Here is a 19,958-nt window from a genome sequence, read left to right on the forward strand (position 1 = left end):
TGCGCAGATATAATTGTGCCCAGCTACACCAACACAAATCCAGACTCATATGATATTATGCAAACTTAAACCAATTCTAAGCTAAGTTACTGAGCGAGTAAAATTAGTGCTAAACAGGGTTTAATTAATTAATTAATTACCCCGAAATAGAGGATAACCAAAGCAAAGGTCCACCTGCAGGCCGGCCAATTTAATTAGTTAAAACCAGATTAGAAAGATTAGTTAATTAAATGGAAGGGGAATGTATAACTTACTGGGTGTAGAAAACGAGCGTGAAAAGACCAAATTGGGAGGTCATGTCGAAGAGCATTTTGGCCATTACCACAAAGGCGAAAGCTCGATAGAAGAGAAGCCAGAGAGGATCGAGGGTTCTCCAGCAAGTGCCCCACAACTCCACCGATTTCAGTGGCGGCTCCGGCTTTCCTTTCCATGCGAATTTGAGAGCTACGGTGGCCGGAGCTGCTATAATCAGAGCGCAAACCAGGACTTGCCATTGAAGCCAGTACCCGAGGACGGGTCCTTCTACTTCATTCCACATCTCTCAACACTCTCGGATCAAATGACGAAATCAGATGAGATTCTTTCAGGATTCTGGGTTTGTGGGTAGGTGGTTGAAATGGAAGACAAACACTCGTAATTTTTTCATAAGTGATTAAACATATATCATTATATAAATAAATTATTTTTAAAATTATTAACTTTTTAATACAAATATCTCACCAAGTACACTGTTGATCACATGAACAAATCTCTCGCTGCTGACGCCTCAACACTCTGTCCAATGGATGATGCGCTTTGAATTTTGCGTCTTTTGTTTACTTTTATGCGTTTTGTTTTCCAGTCTTGTGAGTTTGTAACTGTACCTTGTATTTGGAGACCAAACGAGAAGGATAATGAATTTCTTCTCTTTCAAGATAACGCTTTATCACAATGTGGGACAATCTGTTAAGATTTATATTTTTTTTTTAATACATTGATATTTTTACACTAAAGAGAGAATGAGTTCGGTTAAATCACACAATAGGTAGCCTAATTTGGTATTGAATTCGCCATCAACTAAATTCGAACCTAAGACCTCTCACTTTCAAGTGAAGAGGAATACCACCACACTGTAGTACTGAGTGGCCTGTTAAGATTTGTACTTAAAATTGAAAATTTTGTCAACTCTATATTAATTATTAGCACGTGAGCCACAAATATTAGGCTAAAATGGAACTCTCTGTTAATTGTTAGCACATAGTGTTTGCCTTATTTTATCTTTTTAGTCTTACATGTGATGGAGAGTTGACGAAATTTTATTTTCAATTTTGAACCTAAATCCTGACAGACTTTACCACAGGGTTTAAATTTTAATTTTTATCAGAAGAGCTATCTTCCAACTACTTAATCATCATAGAAACTATTCATCAAATTAAGCCTAATATTATGTACTTACTACAAATTTGATCCTTGCTGATTTTCTTCTTTTTGTTACTAAGGATTTGCCTTACTGATTTCCTTGCTTTTTATCATTTAATAATTTAACGCGTTGTTTGTCAAAAAACAGAGAAACTTGTTTTTTATTTAATTTTCGATTTTCATTATTATCAGCTCTTTCTTGTAGGAATACAATCAAATCATATTTTATCGGGAAAAAAAATTAATTGGGTAAAAAGGGAAGGCAGTTCACTCGTATTTGTTTGGACCAGAAGTAGTCTTTAATCTAAAAAGTCGATGGTCGAAGGAAGTTGTTAGTTGGCGATACTCTTTAAGTTGTGTTTATTACTTGGTCAAACTAAAGCAGCTGCCAATACATCCAACGTGTAATGCAACTATCCAAGTGTGGAAAAGCTCATTAGTTGAAAACTAAAAATGATTAACCATAAATCATATGCCCATGTATTTTTTATTTTGCCCAAGTAAAAATATTCTTTTAGTCACTCAGTGATCGAGGAATGAATGGTAGATAACAAGTGGATGTGCATTTAATGTTTTAATTTTATATTTTGTTATTCATTTTAACAGTGAATGACTATATATTTTTTGTCACGAAGTGAACAAGAAAATGGGACTTGTGGCCCAATTCGTTTGTTGCAAACCCATACATTGGTCAACAACCCGACCTATGTCATTGGAATCTCACGTGTGTTGAGATTCCAAATTTCTTATACGCAGCACAAGGAGAAAAATTTAGAACATGATTCAAGAAAACCAAAAGTCCGAAACATGTAATTTGGGGGTGTAGTCAAACTAGGATTTGAGATGATTTTAAAAGACTTTAAAATCCTAGTGTAGTCAATTAAAAGATTTTAAAGGATTTTGAAATCCATTCAAATCTAAGTGTAGTCAATTAAAGGATTTTAGAATCCTTTAAAATCTAAGTAGTCAATTAAAAGATTTTAAAGGATTTTAAAATTCATCCAAATCCAATTGTATTAAAAAAATTAAGATTTTGGAGGATTTCAATAAGTTGTGGATTTTGTGGGATTTGAGAGCCAAAAGTATATCTAACCAAGACTAAAAAGAATCCAACCTCACCCCCTAGGATTTCAAATCCTTCCACCACAATCCATTTAAATTCTTTAAAAATCCATATGAATTTCGTAAGAGTCCTTAATCCTCTTAAACCCTATCACTTTTAAAATCCTTTAAAATCTTTTAAAATCTTAGTTTGACTACACCCCCCTTAATTTAGGGCCACTTTGTATCCGGTCCTTAGTTGGTAGAGATCTTTGATTGAAATCTTGTTGTTATTTTTTTTTTTATCAAAGTCCTTGAAATTGTCCACATCAGCATTTTACTGTTAATATATTTCCATGTCATCTTTCTTTTTATTTTACTAAAATAGTTAGTTTATTGCATTTTTCTTTATCCCCGCTGTGTTTTTATTTCATGACTCTTACGCCTCCAATGCCTCTTTTGCTTGCCGAATTGAATTCACAGATCCGTTCCACCAAATAGTCACTCTATTTTCTTCAGTTTCTGATTTTCGTAACCGCAAATTCCACCATAATCTCACACCCATTTTCAAATTCATCATTATTATCTTTGATATGGATCCTCAAATTCAATTTTCGGCAAGATTTGAGTCAAAATCATATTTTTTGAGTTTTGCAAAAAATTTGACACAGATGTTACTAAAATTATTCAAGACGGGCATGATGAAGAGATGAAAAAAACCACCATTTTGGAACTTGTTTAAGGCATATCGTGATGGTCATGTTACATTTGAGTTTTGCAAAAAAAATTGACACAGATGTTGCTAAAATAGTAAAGCAGTACAATAAAGATATGAAGTTCTTTGTGTTTGGGGACATTTACGCGAGGTTAACACCAAGTGATATAGCTGCAATTCTTGGCTTGCCTAACATGGGTTCCATACTTAAGCACACCGGTATGGAAGGTGTGAGAGTGAAACACATTGCATTTATGGAAATGTATTTTTGCATTCAAAATGATCGGGTTACAAAAAGTGACGTTGAGGGCGCACTTATTAAATCAGTTACAGGAGATACAGAAGAAACTAAAAAGGATTTTGTAAGATTGGTATGCCTATAAAATCAGTTGAGGGCGCACTTATTAAAGTAATGTTGATGGCGCACTTATTAAATCAGTTGAAGGCACACTTATTAAAGTGACATTGAGGGCGCACTTATTAAATCAGTTACCTTGCCTCCTGGTGTTGCATATTTCCTTAAATACTCATTGTCATCGCTGTGAATATTTCCTTCAATTATAAATGTTTGTGAAGTATTGGTATTTCGGCTGACACGATCATTGTCACAGCACGACTTTTGGTTGATAACTAAATCAACACAATAATATTTCTCGTTGACAACCGACATATACAACATCCGCACGTCCATACCAGATTGCAATAAACAAGTAGAATATCCAGGTAAAGCATATGTAAGGTCGAATAAACCATGAGTCAAATTACTAAGCCTTGAGAAAACCTCATTGTATACTTTAGAGAATGTAGTGTGGCAAAAAATTGGGATAGATATAGTGGTACCCTGATGAGTGCATCTCCCCACTATAGCACCTTCCATCTGAAAAGATAAAAGAAAGTGGATACAACATTAACCCAAAGCATTCTAGCTTGACATGAAAAGTGCAATAAATTTCCAAAAGCAAAACAAGAAATCTGAATTAAACCATGTCCCCCAGCCCGCCCCCTAACCCCAAAAAAAAGGTATATGTCAAACAGAAAAATTGGCAAAAATTCTCAGCCTTAGCTGGTCCTCCCTTGACTTATCTGCTCTGTTTTTCTGTTGTACCCCTTCCTATACTTCTACAACTCCAGTAGTTTCCAACACATCAACACATGAACCATTGTTAAAAAATGTATACAATGCAATTGAAACCCATGCACACCACAATAGAGAAAAAGACTTATGCAAGAATTTTTATAAACTGTTTCTATGCATACAAAATTTTTGTATACGAAATTCTCTTTCAAACATTTCGACAAACACTTGGTATGCACCAGAAATACACTGCAAAACCACAAGATACATGCTGAACTCATTGAGGTTCCTCAATACATGCCAAAAAAAATTGAAAAATAATCATTTTACATATGCAAAACCAATTGTGAAAACGATACTACACTACTTGTAAATATGGATACGAAAATTATAACACCAAGAATCCACCTTTGCGGACAAATCAGTATCAATGAACTATGGATGCAAATTCAAAAAATGAAAGGAAAAAAAAAAAAAAAAAAAAACCTCGAATTTTAGCTTGGAATTGTCATTGATTCTTCAAGTTACTCTACAAAAAACTGCGCTCGCTCGAAAGCTCGCGGATAAAGTATGACTTCGATTCAAATCTTGGCCAAACTTGAATTTGAAGCATCATATCAAAGATAATAATGATGGATTTGAAAAACTTACTGAGATTATTGTGGAATTTGCAGTTATGAAAATCAAAAAAGGAAAAAATCAAGTGAGCGGGATTAGTTGGTGGAATGGATGCGTCAATTCAGTTTGGTAAGCATAGGAGGAGTTTGAGGCATAACAGTCGTGGAATAAAAATGCAGCCCCGGATAAAAAATGCAATAATTAACTATTTCAATAAAAATAAAAATAAAAAGCTGACATGGAAATATACTGAAAATAAAATGTTGATGTGTACAAACTTCAAGGACCTTGATCAAAAAGTAAAAAATAACAAGGTTTTAATCAAAGAAGATCAATAATTAAGGACCGGAGCCTAATTTCTCCTTTAATTTAAATAGCAAAAGTATTGGGTGTAAGCTTCACCTTCAGTGTGAGAGAATAACAGGAAGAAGCTTCACTGTGATTGATCCAAGTTGCAACGACTTAACAATAACAGTCTATATACACAAGAAAAACAATGAAGATGATAAACCACTCCCAAGTTCCAACTGTATGTTTCTCTTTTAAATAAAACACTAGATTAGGCGAAATTTACTCTTCCAAAGTTCCGAGTAAGACGATGTAGGACACAGAACATACGCCCTTTCTGGAGGCGGAAGAGGACTTACACTCTGTCGAAGCCCACAGACCGTTCCCCCATAAGGAGGAATAGCAGCTAATCTCTACTAGTATGGCGTCGCAAAAGCGTGGGGAAACCATTTGGGCAGAAGTGAATACTTTGCCTTTATAATCAGTGCAAAAATCCCATAGCAAGGGATGTGAACCGCGGCCCCACAAAAATACCTGTCAAATTAAAAGCTTTCATCACATTTTTCTTCTTATTACAACTTGAACTGAAAGGAAGAACGGAGAATAGATAAGCTAGTGTACCATAATGGAGCCCATGGCGTACCGAGCTCAAGGAATGGATACGGCCACCTGGGAAGATACTCAAAATAATGTTACTAGCTCTTTAACCGCAAGTAAATGATCATATTTGTGCAAGAGAGAAAAGACTTCAATTAATTACACATACCATGGGAAACCTAATGCATGAATGATCCACTGGAAGGCAATGTAGATGCAGCTCCAGAGGACAAAATATGAAATGCGGAACCATGGAAATGGCTGAAAAACAAGACGGAAATGACATCAGTAAACAGATGACGAGAAAGAAATGACAAAACCGGTGTACAAGGGCTTCCAGACTGACATAACAAAATACTTACAAGGCTGTTAAGAGTGGTATCCAGAAGAAGGAATGCTGCATTTAGCGTATGCATGCAACACATCAACTGCCAAGCACATGTACAAGTCAGTCACTGATCAATCTATTCAGGTACGATAGGAAGAATGGAATAAGATAGCAGCATTATTGTTCATAGATCAGAACATAGCTAAGCAAAAAGAATCTAGATTTAAAGGATGCACTAGAATTGGACATAATACAAAAAGCAGACTCTCACCGTATTGAGGCCAAGGTGAGCATTTGATAAAAATGGAACGATGACACACCAAAAGACTATATCTGTAAGGACAATAGCACCTGCACAAGTCTGTTACTAAAACATATCAGCTTCTGAGCATACTGCATACCTCAAACAAAATTCATTCATCAAAATGCTTCGAAAAGCAAGCTAATATTCCCTGCCATCAGACACAATGGATATTACTATTCGACACAATTGTATATTTCTAGTCGCCCCAATTTGATATTAGTTAGTTAATGCATGAGTATATATATATATAACCTGGCTCACCAACAAAGTACAAAATCTGGTTCTTGATTAACTAACCTGGAATGCAATTTGCATAAGATAACCCCAATATCCTGTTCGTTTCTGAATTTCCTCTAGGGCATACTGGCTTTGCAATTTGATGGTACCATTATTTGCGTTTTGCCCATAGGTATTCACAGTTCCATTATTCTCTTCTTCTTCACTTCTCAAAGCTTCCGTCCTTGTCACATTTCCAGTGGGGGGCTTGTTTAAGGATAACCAACAACCGTACCCAGACACTAGAGTTCCCAGCTATATAGAGAAATTACCAAAAGGTAAAGGCAAAGCAGGACTGATTTGAAATAGATATCCTTCTGCTAATTCATTAGTTTAAACATCCAAACCCCAGATTGGCTCTATACATTGTTCATGTTTGTTTCTCTATGTGGAAGTCTCCACCACAGAGTGTATAGAGCATTTAAGATATGGACAGGACACCCAACAAAACAAGCCAATAATAAGGGAAAACATGTGCCCTATTTTGAAGGAGAACGTATGATGTTGGATAGCATGACATACCGCAAAATAGATCATAACCAGTGTAAATGTCCACCTGCAGATTAACAAGATCAAAAAACTGTTAAGGAGATCGTTGGCATACCATCAACACACATAAGGCCATGTATTGTAATCAACTGTTAAGGAGTGTTTCAATCTAGTTTCAACGCAAACAGTACCCGTCCTAGTTAAAAATCCATTACTCTCTTGCACATGATGTGCACAATTTTAGGCGAGCTCGATGTATCATCCTCTTACACCCTGAACCAAATTGATCAATGGTCTCGCCCTTTTCATCAAATCACTACTACTATTCTACTTGTAAACCAAATTCGTTATTACGGGTGGAAACAAATGTACTTTCCTAATGTGGGTTTGCACAAATTAAAGCAACAAAAGCGTCATTACAATGAGCAGAATCAGGAAAATATGTAAATGGCATGTGATTGATCATGTTCATAAAATTGAATTGTTACTCAAACTTCACTACCCTAATTGATTATCCACAGAAGCGGTGGATTGCCCCGGTGGTTACCAAGTTTAAACCCTCTCCCTCCCCTTGTAGTGTATATTAATATAAATAATCGCTTGTAATAGAAAAAAAAAAATTGGTTATCCACAAGTTACATAAAACAACGCATCAAGTTATGAAACAAAATCTTACTCGGTGTAGTAAATGAAAATGGAAGGATTCCATTCGACAAGATCCCAAGCCAAGAACCCAGCCAAAGCCAGAAACGAGACGAACCGAGAGGCGAAGAGCCAGCCGGGGTGGATCCCTTTCCAGCAGCTAGTCCAGAGCTGGGAAGTGCTGACGTGGCCCTTCGGCAGGGCGCTGACAAACACATGGCTTTCGGGGCGGGTCACCAGAAGGCTGTCGTACATGGTGCTGTCTTCGAACCTCTCCGAAGCTCCTTCCTTCCGCCAAATCACCCACAACGCGGCCACAAAAGAAACCCCAACAATGCCGAAGCAGACGAAGTCGTACCAGTAAACTTGCAGCGCCATTGTCGGAGTTGAAAACATTCAGTGAGAACCCAGAATCAGTTGTTCCGAATTGGGAAGTGAAATCGTGATGAGATGGACGACCATTTGTGGGGGTTCTGGAATGTGTTTATTTGCGTTGGGTTTGTCGTTTGTTGGCGACGACTAGCAGCTATGACTGTCTGGTTTTGCTAATTGCTGACTGGTGAGTCATGTCGACTACATTTGGACTGGTTTTGCTCATTGCTAATTGTTGACTGGTTTAGTAGTATTCTTTTTCACTTATAAGTGTAAGTAAGAAGTTTTATGTTTGATGCTTATCAAAGCAAAATTTGAACCATATTATTGCTAATTTATTGTAAAACTTAGTTCGCTTTCGTGCTCTTAATATAGATAATCTCGTTTGTTTAAAAATAAAAATAAAAAACTCCTATTTGATACTTTAGAGAGGCAAAGCTCCAAGAACGATAGGGTTTTTATCTATACCACAAAATATAGGAGCCAATTAAAAAAGTATGTCCTTTTAGATAGTGACAATTCCAAACAAATGATTTAAGTCAATGTAACTTATGGACCCGTTAGCAATATCTACAAAAAAACAAAAGAAGAAAAAGCTTTCTTGGGTAAGGAAAATAGGAAAGTTAATAAAAAAAGGTTTGAAATTTTTTAGTTTTAACGATAAAGATAAAATAAAGTGAACATTTTTTAGTTTTAGTGTAAAAATGTGGATTTTCATTAAAGTGAATAGTTCCGAAAGCTTTTCGTTAAAGTTCATTGGGAAAATAGCTGGTCTTTTTAATCCTCCTATTCTCTCCTTTCAATCTAACTTTCAATCTCAGCCGTTAAAAAAAAATTGATGATTTTATGTCACATATTAGTGAGCTTATTTTATTTATTTTGTTGAACAAAAACGATAAAGTAAGACCGATTAAATATGTGACATGATTCTAACCTATCATATTTCTTTTGAATGGTCCAAATTAATTAAGACAAAAATAGGAGATGAGAGAATTCAAGTCCGTAATTATTATCATTGTGACGGTTGCAAAATTTATCGGCGTATCTAGCTAGTATTATTCCCAGAAAATGTTGAATCGTTGGCTTTTGCATTATGAACGTGCGCAAGTGTTGGACTGATGAGAATTGAATCAAGTCCAGCAGAAATTTAAATGCACGTCTTGGCTTGCCCACGTCAAGTTTGTGCCTCTGGGCTCTGGCAAGGATCACACCAAAACTGAAAGTTTTCTTTAGTTTTCTAATTTTCTTTTAAATGAATGGGTAAAAATCTGTTGACGAATTATTGGAAACTTAAATTAAAATATATAAGGAAATGAATTGTTTTCTGCTCACATGTTTTCTTCTCTTGTTTTTCAAAAGAGAATCAATGAAAAAGGTTAATTAGGAGCGCATAAGAAGAAAATAATGTGTATAAACCGTCTTTATATTGAATGATTTCACTATCACTTACACGGAGTCCGTTTTGTATTAATCCCACAACTATTAGCATGTGCAAGTGGTTAAGATAAAGATATGAGAATCACATATATCCTGCATCCTCATTTATGAACCACATCTAACTAACAGAGTTTAGTTAATCCATAGGAAGGATTTGAACATCAAGTGTCATAAAGTATGAGAAATTTTTCAGTATGCTGGGAATACTACTTCGTACATCAAGTGTCATAATATATTTCAGTGTGTTGAGAACGCTGGTCCGTATACCAAATGACATAATACAAGTAGTTGGAAAAATATTTTCTTTAAGTATCTAACTAATTGTATTGTGAAACTTAGTGTACCGGGTTGTGTTTCTAAAACAGTGAAAAATCATCATTAATAGAAGTTAAAACTATTGAACTTGATAAATGATGTCCATATATTAACTATCTAACGATAACTTAGAGACTTGGACTTGTTTTCACTTTGTAAAAATTCTTAAATAAATAAAGCTTAAATTAGAGGGATAAGGGGTATAATAATTGAAGATAACACTGCAGTTGCAGATTACAAGGAAAATGCACATGCCATTTACTCGTAACAAAGTTTGACTCTTTAAACAGAGACTACTCTGTTTAATTCAGAAAATTAGACAAATCAAAATGCCAACCCTACATTAAAAGAGTTGGCTCTTTTGGCGAGAACAAACCTTACTTTTAGTTGGCTGAAAAACTGTGATCAACCACCGTGAATCCACCGTCGACAACCAAGTTGTGTCCACTGACATACGCCGATTCGTCGGAGGCAAGAAACAGAGCCGCCTCCGCCACATGCCTAGCCTTCAACGCAATGCCCTTCAAATTTCCTATGGCAGAGCTATTGGCCTCAACCTCATCTGGCTCCAAATTGTACGCTTTGCACGCAAGCGAGGTTGCGACTCCGAATGGTGAAATGCTGTTAACTCGAATCCCGTGAGCTCCGAGCTCACTACAAGCTCCTCTGACCAAACCCAACAGAGCATGTTTCGAAGTGGTGTAAGCGTGCGGAGCCGTGCCTCCGAGAGAGGCTGCAACACTCGTGGTACATATGATTGAACCACGCACGGCACGTGCCACCATGGCGCGCGCGGCGTGCTTGATGGTTGCAGCAACACCGCGAACGTTCGTGGCCATTGTGTTGTCAAAGCCTTGAATGTCAAGGTCTAAAATGCCAGTCATCGGACCCATGACACCTGCATTGCTGAACAAAATGTCGAGGCTGCCGTATTTTTGCAACGTGAAGTTGACCGTGTTTTCGACTTGGTTTTCGTCTCTGACGTCGCAGCGGCAGTAGCTAACTCTGTCTGAGCCGATTGAGGCAACAAGTTGATGAGCTAATTCGTCTTGGATATCAGCAACAACAACAAAGGCTCCATTGGCTGCAAATAATCTGACTGCGTCCTCACCAATCCCAGCTGCCCCACCAGTTATCAGGGCCACCTTGCCCTCCAACCTGTAAATTTGAATCTTAAGATTAAGCAAAAGAAATAGAAGGTTAAGAAAAGAAGATATGGCAAATATCATTCATACCTTGGCTTAGACATTGATTGATGAGTGTCCTCAAACTTGCAAATAAGGCTCTTTGGATCTGTATCTGCTGTTCTATAAAGCTCCCGTGGTCTCATACACAACCATTTATAATATCTGCTAGGCTGCACAGCTCAAGGCATAGACATGTGGAAATGTAATTATATCTATAGCCTATAGGCACGTGCTCAAACTTAAAAAGTCTTGGATCTCCTGTTTATAATGCACCTGTGGTCTCATGCACAACCATATATAGTAAGCGTCTTGGATCTGCACAGCTCAAGGCATAGACGTGTGGAAATGTAATTATTAAATGTATGGCCCATAAGCATGTGTTCGAAATTTAGAGGCTGTTTGCTTTTTTTCCACTTTCTAAGTAATAGAGCTTACTTTGTCAAATAAATCCTTCTTTTAACTGTGATGAAGGGGAGCTTTCACATCATTTTTACCCTTTTTCACAAGTCTCTTTTTAATTCTGATCATTAAATTGAATAAAAAAAGAGAGACATAAATGAAGACTTTTTACGTATCTCTCGTTATTAGGATGGGACCCTATTCACCTCACCTCTTTGGTGTTTATGAGGGAAGAGGATCCTCTCCTGAGGATCATCCTGACCACGAAATCCAGACTGTTCAAAATTTATCCAACGGTTCCAAACAGAAGAGTCCTCTAAAAGTTATAATAATTGCAACTGTTGAATTAAAATTGAACGGTCCGGATTTTGTGGTCAGGAGGATCCTCATCCTGCGCTCAGGAGAGGATCCTCTTCCGTTTACGAGTTCAAAAAAGAAATGTGTTGGTCCTTTTTCTATGCAAATAGTTACCTTCGAAATAGCCCATGAAGTTAGCCCAAGTAACAATCGAGGGCAGGATAATGAGTTTGAATTCCATCAGATTTATGTTGTGTTAATGTGAAACTCCAAAGCTGGACTTCAAGGTCGGCCCGGCCTCTCGTTCTTGGTCTCCACGTCTCGATTGTTGTCTAGGACTGGCTTGGATCTGATAACTCACTAGAATCAATTGAAGTAGAACGAAGAATTGAATGTCTACTTGCATTTTTTATCCAAGTGAAGGTAGAAGATGAATTAGCCGTGTATAAAACTATCCTCAATCCTAGGAGAGATTAGCTTTCTTGTAAGTTGTGGCTAATCCACCTTACATCTTCAGTTAAGCCAAAAATTACAAATAGGCATCCACTTTTATTATTAACATTCCTTGGGGGGAAGGGGATAGTATCAAATAGCATGAAAGAATGCACATCTATAGCATCCAAATTCTGGCAGGCTTCCCTTCATCTCAAATTTAATGGGAATTAAAACACCACAAAAATGAAAACTGCTCGTTTTCGAATTCAATCCATATCCAAAAAGGTTGCAGATCCACACCCCAAACCATCACACCACTTGGTAATTCTCCGTCACCAACTGCGTTCTTTGAGAAAACTTGGGAGCGGCTCCACCTTGCAGAGGTATAATGTTCAAAACCTGTGCAAAAAGGATTCAACGTCACCATCTTCAATTAAATTCTTTCATAATCCACTACCGTAAAGGCTGCCGAAAGCAAGTCAGACGCAAGTGACGGTAAGGGCATAATATCAGGTTCAAAGCAATCCAAGGCCCTAAGTGTTAGTGGTGTGTTTCTTGGCAGTGTGATGAAAGTTAGAGCATTATATAATACTTCACCGAGTCTAGAAGTAAAACATCCACAAAGGAATCAAGTAGTTATACTCATCGCACGGGTTTTTAAGTCCATAAAAAATGAGGTAAGTATAAGACAATGGAATCAACTAAGTATTTGCACTTATAGCATGGGCTCTTAAATCCACCAAAATGAGAAAAATATAATAGCACAAGGATCTTCATCAAGAAAAGGGATATTCAAAGTCCAGCAGTTGTACCTTCAGGTCACTGAATGTCTCGGTGGCAGCGAAGCGAACAGAAATGGGGAAAAATACAGATGGGTCTGCTGGGGGAACAACAAACTCCATTGATCCACTGCCAAGTATTCAAGAAGGATAACGATTCCATTAACATTAGTTCACAAAGAATATGTAACAACCAAAAAGAATCAGTCCAGCATTTACAGACCTGCGGTTTGAGTTATCTACAAGAAGTATGGACCACTCCAACGTTGAATTCCTTGCATCGTATCTGCAATGCAATTGTGATATCAAATTTAAGCAATATAAATTCCACCGGAGCATAGAATGTTCAAATCGTTCTGCTCCAGGAGGAATATTATCCTGTCACATGGAAGCAGGGGCATTTGGCATTGTTTCCGGGTCAATTCCAGTTTGGTATCTGTTCCCAAAATCTATACACAAGGATTACGTACATGAAAAAATACAAACGTCCATGAAATCACAAGCATATACATGTGCTTACTCTGATGTAGCAATCAGAAAAGAACCCCTCTACATTCACACTTGACATTCACAGTGGATACTTTTGTACAGGTAAGATAATAACCACATTTCAGTTATGTATAGCTGTAATTCTAGGTCCCAAGAGCGGAGTGGGCAAGAAAAATAAGATGAATTTTCTTACCTCCATTCCCCTTCAATCTGGTTTACACGTGGAGCCTCTCTTGCAGCAGGAAGAGGTACAGAGATAACAACATTTCTCAGATCAAACATCTCTGAAGCCTCATACTCAATGTTGACATAAGTTTCATTCCCAGAAACGGTGGGCCAACAGTTGACTGCAACAAAGATGGATTGATATATAATGATCAGGACACACGAGATGAATCATACACCAGGATGATGAAACAAGTGAACTCACTTGTCAGGGGCACCATTGACTCATCTGAAGTCTGCATTCTCCATCTCAAAAGACCAACACCTCCTGCATCACCAGTTTGACCAGTGGGAAAAGGCCTAGAAGTATCCTTTAGGCCCAGAATGTTATTATTGGAGAATAGCTCTTTGTTCATGTTAGGGTGTGTTTTGAAAAGGATGCCAGGATTTCCACCAGTTTCAATCTGAAAAATAAGACAAAATACATTTCAACGACACAAAACATTGGACCTACTTCTAAAAACTTATTAAGCACAGCCATAAACAGAACACCACTAAAGATTTACCACAAATCAGAATGAGTTTCAAATGACAACATTCTAAAAAGGCGTATCTCTATAAGTCTCCAATGGCAAGGATATCTGTGAGGTTTCCATCAGATTCATAGGAAACCTAGCATTCAAATAAGGCACTTGCCAGATGTGTCACTTAAACACATGACACATTACTATGAGTGCTGAAACGTTATGACCTAGATTGTGCGATTGTACCCATAGTAATATATGAGGCATAGTGATGAAATACCTGGACTTGGATATATGCATCTTCCTGGTTAAGAATTTGCAGAGATAATGTCCCCTGAACATCAAAGTTGCTCAATCCACCATCACGTTTAAGTGTTACGTTAAGTTTCTCTTCAACATTCAAAGTGACAGGATCAGTTAGAGGCGGGGCAGCTGATTTAGATTGGCCTACTTTTGGCTGTACATCTTCAAGAATCACCTCTCCCTCTGCTTTCAAGGACTCTAAAAATTGGTTGGTCCTTTGAGATTTTCCCAGCTGCATACCCAAACCCTTTGGAGGAGCAGTAGCAGATGAAGGTGGACGACCTGAGGATGAAAGATAATGCAGCAGAATAATCAGAAAAAGCTACAGAGAACTGTAGCCTTCAACTCCTAATCCTTCTAGGGAAAAGCTAAAGTCCAAATTAACAAGGAAATTGAAATCCTATTTGGAAAGGGAAATCCTAAAACAGAAAACCAAATAGGAAAAAGGAAAACTAACTTCAATCCTATTGCTAGTGGGATGAATAAATCGTAATCAAGTTTGGTTTGGTTGTCCTACATCAGAAGTGTACATGGTGAAATTATACAAATGAAAAACAGGATGCATAAGGTACAATGGTGGCCAATAGCAACCTTGCACATTATGTGCTTATAATGTTTTCTTAAACAGAACAAGACGAGCTTTACCAATTGTAGCATTTTAATTATCATCAGGGAACTAGTTCATAAAGTTAATGCATATCATAATCAAACAGGAACCAGATCACATACTACGCACCACCATCACCACTATCATTGATTTCAGAATGTATTGCACAATTCAGGCATACAAACAAACACAAACCTTTAGTCTTTGTGGAAAATGAGTCGATATCAGTGCTCAATCCAAAACCAGAACCACTTCCAAAGCCACTTCCACTACTGGATATGCTCATCTCACTAAATGCACTATCAATTTTTCCAGATCCCATTGACTGTAAAGACATAAATCCGCCTTTATCAGCTCTGCCCCTGTCAATCTGTAGAACATATCACAATATTATCAAACAGGAGGCTTACAAGACTAGATAATTATGCAAAGCACTAAACTAGTAAGGGAACCATGACATGACCCTAAACAAATACCTTGCTTTTGTCAATCTCACTAGCCTTCCGTTTCATAACATCCTTGGTCTCGTTTATCTTGCTCTGCATCACGAGCTTGTGCAGTTTCTCTTCATGACTCTCCATTTCACAGTACTGCTTCACCTGTGCAACAGTCACATTTTCCTTGTGCCCAAGAGAGATTACTTCATCAAAAGCAAAAATCAGCTCAAAAGCTGTCCTGCATATACCCTCTTCATCTAGGGACATAGCGTATTCAGGTGCCTAAAAACAATTAAGGAATCAATTCAGCAGTTCTTTCCAACATTTAACACAAATATCCAGAATAGGAAAAGGCATAGCTCAAAAACGACTTATGGCCCAATTTTACCAGGACCATGGTATATTCTGGAAACACAATACACTCCTATGTCCAGTACAGGTTACATCCCTGTAAATTTTTGCCAATGGGATCGCCATGCACATTGTACTTGTTACTTGGGTTGCTTGGGCATAACTTGAAGGAACATCCATGCATGCATAAAAGCATAAGCACTATACAAGCACTATACAAGCACATAGATGGGTAAAAGATATCGTACATACTTTGGCCCAAGTTCAAGATTTAAACTTTGGACATGTTCACTCCTTTTTCATCACACGTATCATGGCATGGTTAGAGACCAGTTTTGAAGAACAAGATCTGCAAGTACCATGTGTTGGGATATGAGATATAGATCACCGTTCCCACATGTAGTTGGAGAATATGTTAAAATGAAGGCATCAGCAAATGAATCAAAACAAAAAATGGATCTAGATCGATGCAAACATGTTTTAACATTCACGATTATGGAAACAAATTAATAATTCTACAAAACCAGTAATGATTCATGGATCCAAGAAGGTAAGTCACCAAAGGAAGATGAAAATAATCATATGCCAAATGAAAAAGGATACAAGTTTAGAGAGTAGCCGCAGAGTCTCCAAATCTTCCAATATGTTGCTCTGCTTGTTTGTAACAAGTACCAAGAACAAAGCTTCTATAGGCTGGTAAACATAGCGGACATTTTCTGTCTCAACATAAGTATGTTGTTTGCCAGTGCCTACCAACTTAGGGAAAGCCGCAAGAAGACCCTCAATTCTTATACGAGACATATCCACAAATTGTCTAGAAACAAGCACTGCACAATAAAAGACAAAAATCAATTATAGACTAACTGTAACAACTCCAATGATATGCACCATTTTAACAATTTATTTACTAGCAAGTCAGATTAAAGAGAAAGCAAGTGAACGGATCACTGACAGCTCCTGATATAGTTAAAAATTAAGTAGGCTTTACTGTGTAGCTAAAGTATAAGAATGCAAATGTTATAACAACTCAGCCAAAAGCAAAAGAAATGGATCACTGGCAGCTCCTGCTACAGATAGAAACTATATATCCGTGAAAACGTCTTCTAAACATTAAGCAGGATCTACTGACTACATAATCAAGTAATATGAATGCACATGTTATAACAGCTCAGCCAAAAGTACAACCATTTTAAAACAGAAGATAAAAGCCTGAATACCCATCATTCCTGCAACATCCCAACCTAGCTCCTCTAAGGAGAGATCCAAAGAAACCCGTTGTCTCAATCCATAACCAAGATGGTACTAAAGCCTAGTGAATCACAATGAAACAAAAAGACCACTGCTAACGTCTGGTTTAATTTACAGCACTTGGGCATGAGACACAACTTAGACCACTTTATGGGTGCATCAAATCCCCAATTCAATCAGTGTCATTCTTAGATTTAATCAATCCACATTTGTTAGAGTTCCTCGTGTGAACTAGGAATAGACAAAAAAAGGGCAAGAATTGTTCTTTTGAGGCACCAGCCATTCACAGGAGAATTAAAAAAAACTGTACAGAACTCACCTTTTCCAGACTTGCTTATAATGGAAGCGGCAAGCACAACCTGAAATACAAATAGAGGGGGGAAATGAGAAGATAAATTCCAAGAAAGCAAAAATTTATTAGGCCAACACTCTTAAGTTGTTTATACATTTTAATGATGCAATGTATTACAAAATTAGTCCCAGAAATTAAACTCATATATAAGTTTCAGCATCTTCAGTTGTATTTCCAGAATTGATTTTCATGTTGAGTGGGTCAAATGTATGCACAATACTAATATCAATTACCAAAGATGTACTATCATTATCACACTAAGATCATCACTCTAAAAAATTAATTGGAAAACTGAGAAGAAAAGGTGAATATATTACCATCTTGATTAACTCGGCGGTTATCAACAGCCACCAACTCAAAGGCAGCAAAAAAGATTGCAGGGCACACCTTAAATATGAAAATCTCATGAATGTCAGAAAATTAAGAAATAAAATAATCACAATCAACCAAAATTAACCACTAGTATGAAACAGTACGAAACAAAGCATCGTGATCTCCCACAATTTTTGAACATGTGCATGAGTGCAAACAGAACTCAGCACCAAATAAGACACTAATTATGTGAACATTCGGAATCAGTAGCTCAACTATACGAATCAAAGGCTCGAATCCCAACTAGGTTGCATGGGATCTAGTCCCTGCAGCATCGAATTATTTATAAACAACAGAATTGAGAAGCAATTTTCCCACAACAAACTGAACTTTTCCAAAATCCAACTAGTCTAAAGCTTTGTTAATCCGATCCAACAAATTAGACATCCACACATTTCGCAACGTTTCACAGCTCCTAAACCTTGACGAAGCGAGACTATCAGATGGCATAGCAAAATTAAGCAAGTCTTGAAAGAAAATTCACAATTGAAATTGTATCTCAGCAAATCACGCAATGTAAAAGATGCAAGAAAAAATCAAAGTAAAAGATCAACCTAAGATCTACACCCTAATCACCATAATCTCAAGCGACGCAGTAGAAACCCTAAACTTCCCACACCGATTGCTCGCCGATAAAACGCAAGAAAAATGAAGAGATGGAAAGCATTTGAAAACCATAGATCTGGAGTGCAAAGCAATTAATGTAAACAAAATACACCAAAATACAAAATCAAGGTAGTGAGATCTAACCTCTCACCGGCGGAGAAGAAGAAGACGGGGAGGAGGAGGAGGAAGAGAAAGTGAGGAAGGCGACTCTGCAGTGCAGGCAGTAGCAGAGAAATATAAGTTCGAATCCCGGCCAATCAGATTAAACATCGTGGCAAATGGCAACAAACGTTTTAATTTACTTTGGATTTAAGTTTTCTTTTGGGTCAATAGAGCCCAAGCCCAAAAATGAAAAGCCCAAAGGCAACATTACACTTATTTCTCCCTTGTACATGTAGCATGTACACGCTATGCACATATTTTCTATTGTGACCATCTGATTGATGTGGACGGTGGATATCAGTGGAGTTACATTTGAAGCTATGCACATGTAGTATGTACACGCTATACACCATGTCTGAAGCTATGTGATGACGTCCTGAGCTAAACACAGCATAATTAAATAAAAAGAAAACATTGATAACGGTTTTGACTCGTAACAGAAACGCACCAAAACACAATGGCGGAGTTAGAGTTCTTTGTGAGAGAGGGCCCTTCACATATGCATTAAGGAAAAAATATTGAACTCATAACATAAGCAATTGAAGTAATCTTCACAAAACTGAAAGACTCATTAAATTTAATACAAAGAGAAGCAAACGAAGTGTATAACACAAATAAGTGGAAGGTAGAAAGCAGGGTAACCAATAAAAAAAATTGAAATTATAGGAAGAAAATATAAATAAATTTGGTTTGAATCGTGTGACAAAAAAAAAGGATGGCAAAAGGGAGAGTTGCAAATAATAGTTGATTAGGTTATTTTAGAAATAATATTAAAGTCGATTTCAAAACCCAATACCTGAGTTTCACTAAATCACAAAGACAAAACAAACAAAATTGTTAAAAAAAATATAACGACATCGTTTGACTCAACTTCTTAACGAGGATTAAACTTCTTTAGGAGGACAATTCATCTGCTTCATGTCTTAGGGTTCTACCATTCTAGGCTCAAGGCCAAAAATTTCTTACACTATAAAACCACTCTGGTTCCTTATTGACTCGGTCCATAAACACACGATAATTACCAAATGGGATTTTATAGAATAAAACTATGAGCGTGGTTAGTTGAGATCGAACACTCACACCAAAATACAAAGACATAATTACTTTCCTTGGTCGATCATCCATTGAAAAACTCGACTAAGCACACATGCGTGGAAATTCAAGAAAAGAGCAAGTTGCAACCAATAAGCGAGTAGTGTACATTTCATTACTTAGGAAAAGTGAGTTGCAGATTTTGCTGGAAAACAGAAGAAACGATAATCGTATGTTTTAGTCAAAGCTTCCCAAGAAAATTCAAGAGGATTGACATCTCAACTTTGAGACCCCATATGACACGTGTTAGCATTTCAT

At 37.2% G+C, this 19,958-nt stretch overlaps 4 protein-coding genes across 5 annotated transcripts in view; all 4 read right to left on the bottom strand.

The window, feature by feature from the left end:
* LOC137708428 (uncharacterized) overlaps window positions 1-858 on the bottom strand; it is a 2,604-nt gene extending 1,746 nt beyond the window's left edge. The window contains exons 1-4 of one of the 2 annotated variants that reach the window (XM_068447509.1): window positions 721-858; window positions 255-591; window positions 141-174; window positions 1-23 (exon numbers count right to left, since the gene is read on the bottom strand). The exon at window positions 1-23 is cut by the window's left edge and continues 136 nt beyond it. In XM_068447509.1, coding sequence (XP_068303610.1) covers window positions 1-23; window positions 141-174; window positions 255-538 — 341 coding nt within the window. In that variant the 5' untranslated portion in view covers window positions 539-591; window positions 721-858. Of the gene's footprint in view, window positions 24-140; window positions 175-254; window positions 651-720 lie in introns of those variants that run through there. The other variant, XM_068447508.1, reaches the window with a different exon arrangement.
* A 4,324-nt stretch (window positions 859-5,182) lies between these two features.
* LOC137707609 (uncharacterized) lies at window positions 5,183-8,281 on the bottom strand. Its single transcript, XM_068446516.1, has 8 exons — window positions 7,806-8,281; window positions 7,163-7,196; window positions 6,662-6,895; window positions 6,332-6,421; window positions 6,095-6,160; window positions 5,902-5,993; window positions 5,757-5,804; window positions 5,183-5,669 (listed from the first exon to the last, which is right to left on the bottom strand). Exons 1-8 carry the CDS (start codon window positions 8,165-8,167, stop codon window positions 5,552-5,554), a joined length of 1,044 nt encoding a protein of 347 aa, XP_068302617.1. The 5' UTR covers window positions 8,168-8,281; the 3' UTR covers window positions 5,183-5,551.
* Window positions 8,282-10,007: 1,726 nt separating this feature from the next.
* Window positions 10,008-11,292, bottom strand: LOC137709455 (short-chain dehydrogenase reductase 3b-like). Its single transcript, XM_068448543.1, has 2 exons — window positions 11,131-11,292; window positions 10,008-11,053 (listed from the first exon to the last, which is right to left on the bottom strand). The coding sequence occupies exons 1-2, from the start codon at window positions 11,223-11,225 to the stop codon at window positions 10,279-10,281; spliced, it is 870 nt and encodes a 289-aa protein (XP_068304644.1). The 5' UTR covers window positions 11,226-11,292; the 3' UTR covers window positions 10,008-10,278.
* A 1,015-nt stretch (window positions 11,293-12,307) lies between these two features.
* Window positions 12,308-18,716, bottom strand: LOC137708477 (coatomer subunit delta-like). The gene is made up of 12 exons (XM_068447560.1): window positions 18,598-18,716; window positions 17,786-17,855; window positions 17,436-17,475; window positions 16,472-16,695; window positions 15,557-15,799; window positions 15,276-15,450; window positions 14,451-14,755; window positions 13,912-14,110; window positions 13,675-13,828; window positions 13,216-13,278; window positions 13,026-13,122; window positions 12,308-12,612 (listed from the first exon to the last, which is right to left on the bottom strand). Exons 1-12 carry the CDS (start codon window positions 18,714-18,716, stop codon window positions 12,523-12,525), a joined length of 1,779 nt encoding a protein of 592 aa, XP_068303661.1. The 3' UTR covers window positions 12,308-12,522.
* Window positions 18,717-19,958: the final 1,242 nt, after the last annotated feature.

This window comes from Pyrus communis, chromosome 11 (genome assembly GCF_963583255.1).
Source record: "Pyrus communis chromosome 11, drPyrComm1.1, whole genome shotgun sequence".
Classification (NCBI taxonomy): Eukaryota; Viridiplantae; Streptophyta; class Magnoliopsida; order Rosales; family Rosaceae; genus Pyrus; species Pyrus communis.